The sequence below is a fragment of the Zootermopsis nevadensis genome, unplaced genomic scaffold (genome assembly GCF_977971745.1).
Source record: "Zootermopsis nevadensis isolate Lab colony 2312 unplaced genomic scaffold, Znev_1.0 Znev_ptg000028l, whole genome shotgun sequence".
Classification (NCBI taxonomy): domain Eukaryota; kingdom Metazoa; phylum Arthropoda; class Insecta; order Blattodea; family Termopsidae; genus Zootermopsis; species Zootermopsis nevadensis.
Genome location: NW_028259160.1, coordinates 551,897 through 557,896, shown reverse-complemented (window position 1 = coordinate 557,896; position 6,000 = coordinate 551,897). Strand labels below are relative to the sequence as shown.

The window sequence follows — 6,000 nt, the reverse complement described above, 5'->3', positions numbered from 1 at the left end:
TGAGTGTACTAAGAAGATATTCCATTTATTTATGCAGTATACACATAATTGATTGTGATCACTTCTCAAGACAAATTTATTTACAGTTAGCCTACAGAGTGGAACACTTATCAAATATGTCGGCACCACCAAGCTACTTCACGGTACATGAATTACGGTTCATTTTCCATCACCGTATTAAACCAATCGTTAATTTGGTTTTAACGGTTTCTAAACTTCAAGACAGACCAGAGATGTCTATTGTTTCGAGAAACAAATTAAGATTCCATTCAAGAACACCAGAAACAGGCATAATTAAATATTTCAATTATGGACTGGGCTTCCGGTGTTTGATCCCGGTGAAATATTCACTTCACTGAACCGGCTATTCGGTAACATAGGCTGTTACCACAACTTGAAGCCGACCAATATCCCTTTCTTGAAGAATGCGTGGAGCCTTATTTCCAGGGCCTCCATGCACCTTCATGTGGCTATTAGGTACAGGTATCGTTTATTATTGTATTACTCGACAAGTATTCGTGATGAATGAAGAAAAAATCTGAAGTTGAACTCAGAAAGCATTGTTATTGAAACGTCTAATAACATCGCCCACTCTAGGGACCACACATCGACAATTCACTGATCCCGTATAGAATGACGGGAAATGACGTTTTATTCAACTTTTAATTAAAGAATTTCTTTGAAAATCACATTTTCAGTTTGAAATGTTGCCTGTAATTTTCCTTGTACTTTGTCCCTTCAAGACACTCTGAATCCGTGCTATTCTGTCAACAACCAATTCCCGATAGACAGTTCATCAACACTTCTTTATTATATTCTGTTATTAAGATAATGAACGATTCATACTTTTGCACCGGACCATGAAGTTATAGAAGGGACAATTGAGGCAAAACACATTTTTAATTCAGCCACTAATCAAGGTGAATGATCAGCTTCATTTCAGGTCAGTTCACTAGCGAGAAAATTCATTATTATTGATATTATATTATCGTCATCATGACTGCAAAATGCCCTCAGATGCAACCACGAAAACCAATCGTGTGTTTAGTTTTAACGGGATTGGAACCTCGACTTGGGAAGTCGCTTTCCTGATGTTGGATTTTTCCTGGTAAATGTCTAAAAACTTTAAAAGCATTAAGTTCCTCGAAGGAATTATTAAACTTTCAGTTCGTGTATAAAAGGAAACACGACACATCTCCGTTACAAAGATAAACTTGCAAATTATATTTAAGGAAATAAACGCTCTCTATTCTGAGAATCATGCAAAACCGCGATAGACCACTACCTTCTACAGTGCGTCTACTGCCATCGTCAAACACAACACTCTCATCCCGACTGCCGGCAGGAACTGCATGACCAAACGCCAAGCGCTACAAGATTTTTTCCCCATACGAGAGAAATAAAAAAAAAATTAACGTACCTTGAAAAGGTGCTTAAAATTACGTCCCTGCATACGCAATCGTTGTCTGTGCTAATTAAATAAGTTAAAATTCACTGTTTAATCGCTTCAACTGCTGGCGATTTCGAGATTCCGGTCTCTTGACCAAGACGTATCAATGATTTCTGTGGCGTGTTTTAACTTGTACCATCTTCCGTCTATTTTTATAAACACTGCGTCTTTTTCTGATTTCTTGTCCAGAATTGACTCAGCTCATCAAACTTTATTAACACGTTCATGGACACGCGTTGAACTGTACCTTATCTGCACACACAAAATAACCGCTGATCACAGCTGTACTGTTGTGTAAATAAATTTAGAAGCAGTTTTAAGTGTTTGGCGGGAACAAGGATTAGAACATTGCGTGTAACCATGCCAATGAACGCGGTGAACACACTTCTCTTCTGGTTACCAAGGTGCTAGTCTTTTTCGGCAATGTTTACTCGAAACGCCATCAGCAGCTTGTGAACATTGCTTGGTGACACCGACCTCAGCGCCTCTACACACAGACTCACAGGCCTCGGTGTACACACACAGGCTGGCCTACATTGATTCATCTCTCTCTCTCTGTCTCTTTGGTTTCAATGACTAAAATATACCACGATACATTTAAATTCTCAGCTTGGCGTACTTGTACGTCCTACAAATTGGGTGGAATCTTCCACACCATGAAAAAAGATACTCGTATGTACAGGCAAATCACTGTACAAACATCTGACAGTCAGAAAACACAAGTAACTTGGAACGTTTGTAGAAACACAGTCGAACGTGGCGCTGAGAGCAGCAGACAGGCAATTGTTTCAACAGACCAGTTTATATAAGAACAGATTGATTCCCGTCCCTGAAATCAAGTGTAATGGAGAATGATACGTTCAAGGAAACAAGCTAATCGCTATTTTAATACGGACCAAGCTCACAGAAGCCTTGTTTCTGTATATTGTTTTAATGTAAATCTTTCGCCCATTAGATGTAATAATGCATTAGATTTAATTATGGCTATTACAACTACAACAAATTTAAACATATATATATTTATAGGCCTACAGGTAAAAATCTATAAAACAGTACTTCAATATTAACTTAATTTTAAAAATTCTGTCTAATCTATCGCTTCAAATATGTTGAAATTTATACGCCTTAGGAAAAAAACATATTTGTGAATTTTACGGGAGATTCTAATAAGTCAAAATTTCGAACGAATAAATACTGTGCTAGAGCATTAAACAAAATGCAAAGATTGTGAGAATTAAGTTGAAATTACAAATGCAACCAATCTTTGTTGTAAGAATATCTTCTAAACGTGCAGATCGTCCTGCTCATACTTCAGCCGGAACATCACTGGTCAGAACACATTCTTACGTCATAATCACGTTACGTTCCTCAGCGTCGGTAACCAAACTTGTGCTCAACGGACCACCAGAATTGCTCATGATGTTGTAGAATACATCTATAAATTATTACGCCTATACCAAAACGCGGTCATAACAACTACGTTAATCATGACCAGTTATTAAGCCTACGTCACCTTACTCTGTGAAACGTAGGCCCATACTTAAAATACTGAATCCATCGTTTTTGAAAATATTTCTCCTGCAATTTTCAAGGCCTTCTGAAATGACCCCACCTTGAAAATGACATCTGTAATGTTTACCGAAACGTCGGTTAATACGAAATATTCGACGCGGCTCTCGCCGTAAAGCTGTAGTTACTTACTGAACTCCAGCCGCGAAAATCTACGGCTAAGAATAAAGTTTTAAAATACATATAATTGTTCTTCTGTGGAAACAATTGCACATCTGCAATGCTTTACCAAAGCACCGGCCGTTTCTATGGTTTCAAATTGTGGAAGAATTCAGTTATATTGAGTCTGTGACTGCTTCCGTCACTACGCGGTTGTTTTCACTAAAATGTATCTATTAGAGACGGACTGGCGATATACAGACCTCTGAAGGCTAAATTGTCATGGTACCTCGCTGAAGTTTCCACTTAATCTCGTTCAGACGCAATAATATTTCGTAAATATTCATTTATTTCGTTTGCATGTTTGAACTTACGTGAAAGAACACTCAGAACGCCGTAAGCTGTTACTGCAAAGTACACTGAAGTGACCAAAGATGGCAGTAAAATACGGCGTATTTACACACTGAAGTGCGATAGATATTCTTTGTCAAACTGACCTGACGCTAACTTCTGAAACAGAAGTACATGAAATTAAGTAACAGCGCGTTTGGACAAATGAACACGTAAATAGTGAATGGCCCGATCCGAATTTTATAACAAGGTACGTGTGATTCTAGGGAGAGTTTTGCCACTTTTATAACACCGAAATTTTAACCATATCGAGACTTTATCATGAGATTATTTTGGAAGAAAAAGGAAGAGTAAATATTTTAGTAAGTCTTTCGATATCAGCTTCAATTCTATGCTAATCGTTCTTTTTTCTAGGCACCATATTCTAATCACTCAAAATGTCGGTAATCCTGCGGCAAAGACACATGTCAGTGGCCCGGACATCATGGAAACCAGCGGCCATTACCGGTGGTTTGTACGAGGGCCTGAAACTCAGTCAGCCAGTCCGTCTCTCTGGAGATGGCAGCACTTGTCGCTGCTAGTTTCACCTCCCGGCGCCTAGGTGCAACGATGCGGTATAGTTGTTGTTCACGTCACCCGTCAACGGCGGAGTCATGCTGGATGTTCGGAAACCCGCCGAGGCACCGTTCAGCGAGGTCGTCTGCGAGAGAGGCGTGGAACGTTAACATGTCATCACAGCGGAATGCGAAGATATTCGATAGGTGCTGGTTTACTCACCGGTAAATGGCTGGTCTGTAGCTTAAGATGTGCGAAGTTTGGAGGGTTGTACGCCATGCTGGCGAACATGAGTCTCTCCTCGTAGTCGTACTCGCAGAGGATCTTGTTGTCACACAGGTAGAAGCGGTCGCCCACACAGAACCTGCAACAACGCGTTGTCCCGTGTAGAGGCGGGCCCCATTGTATAATGCGCACACATGGAACTGAATTATATCGACGTGAAAAAAAAATTCAGACCAAATAACCTCTCATGATTACTTATGCTTTTTAGTGTTTCGTGAGACATGTACAAATTTTTCTGCGTTAATTTTTTCAATAATCTGTTCAATACTGTGTTTCATGTCCTCCAAGTTTCATGGGTTATTCGAATAAACTTTTTCTTTGAAAAAAGCTCACGGAAATAAGTACTCGTGAATACATCATGTTCGCTCCCGTACAGCTCTTATAACTGGTGTGAGAAGTGGTCTGACTTCCATGTCACGGGGTTTCGACTTAATTTTCCTACCGTAGTACCAGATTGTTGGGTTTCGTTTCAAACGGTACATAATGTTTAATGTGGCATTCACGACTTGAAAATCCACAGTCAGTAACGGACACACCGCGGCAGAATTGTTACCTAAGCGTCGAGTTCTGCCGCCGTCCAAGATGTCCCACTTCGATCCTGGAGCACGGCAACTCAAAGATACAGCTTTTAATAAAATAAAGTCCAAGAACACTGTTTCTCCTCATTTACGGGAAGGTTTCATGATGGCAGGAAGACATTCTGGAACGTAGACTGGAATTCGCTATCATGACGTGCTTTCAGAAAGAGGAAGACATCGAAGACTTGCCCCCTGACAGCTGAATTGTAGTTTAAGACAGTGGTATTCAACCTTTTTTGTTCGCGTACCCCCAGATATAATTTCTCTTCAACTTTGTGCCCCCAAAGTTGTTGGTGTATAATTCAAGTTATACGTAATATATAATCTACATCCAAAATAAATTAAATAAATTACATTCCTGATTATTCAGTGTTTATCATAAAATAATATATTTTTTTAAATTTCACATACCCCCTAAGATGTCTTCGCGTACCCCAGGTTGAATTCCAGTGTTTAAGAGATCAGACATCGGGATATCATGGCTCTTCTATCCTTCAGTTAGCCCATCCTACTTCTGGCAAGTCACTCGCCTGTCTACCCCAACCCCTCACATGCAAGTATCCGTCAAGCACCTGATACAGAATAGCTAACCAAGCAGAGTTGTCATAGCCGAAGGGTTACAATTCATAACTTGTTTCTTTCCTGAAATTCAACCAGTTTCAAATCCTACCTCAATTACATCGTCTGCATTAATCTGTCTTACATTCTGTAGTTTAACCTACTTCCTCAAATGACTAAACTTTTTTGAACACTGTTTTTCGTGTCGTTATAACCTGGCTCGAAGACACATTTTTAACGAAATTTTGAGTTCTCTTTTAATCCTTTCCGAAGCCCCACAGCGCACCAATCCAGAAGACAGCCATGTTAGCGTTCTTGATTTTTAATATTTCCTTATGATCATTTATTTATTTATTTTTGTTGAAATTCTCACCGCAACCATACAGTCATACGTATTAGTAAGCTACTCTAAAAGATAAACTATTTTATCAGTCAAAACCTGATCAGTCCCATTGTGCATCAATCAGTGTATCAAAACTTTGCGATGACAGAATATCGTACTCACTACAGCCATATCTTCTGGTGTGACATTGTTTGTTTCCTTCGCAAAGTCAC

General features: G+C 39.4%; 1 protein-coding gene across 3 annotated transcripts in view; it reads right to left on the bottom strand.

The window, feature by feature from the left end:
- The window catches only part of LOC110831753 (LIM domain only protein 3), a 99,715-nt gene continuing 93,715 nt past the window's right edge, over positions 1–6,000 (bottom strand). For all 3 annotated transcript variants that reach the window (XM_087357629.1, XM_087357627.1, XM_087357628.1), the window contains 2 exons: positions 4,247–4,388; positions 1–4,169 (listed from right to left, as the gene is read on the bottom strand). In XM_087357629.1, coding sequence (XP_087213755.1) covers positions 4,053–4,169; positions 4,247–4,388 — 259 coding nt within the window. In that variant the 3' untranslated portion in view covers positions 1–4,052. The remainder of the gene's footprint in view (positions 4,170–4,246; positions 4,389–6,000) is intronic.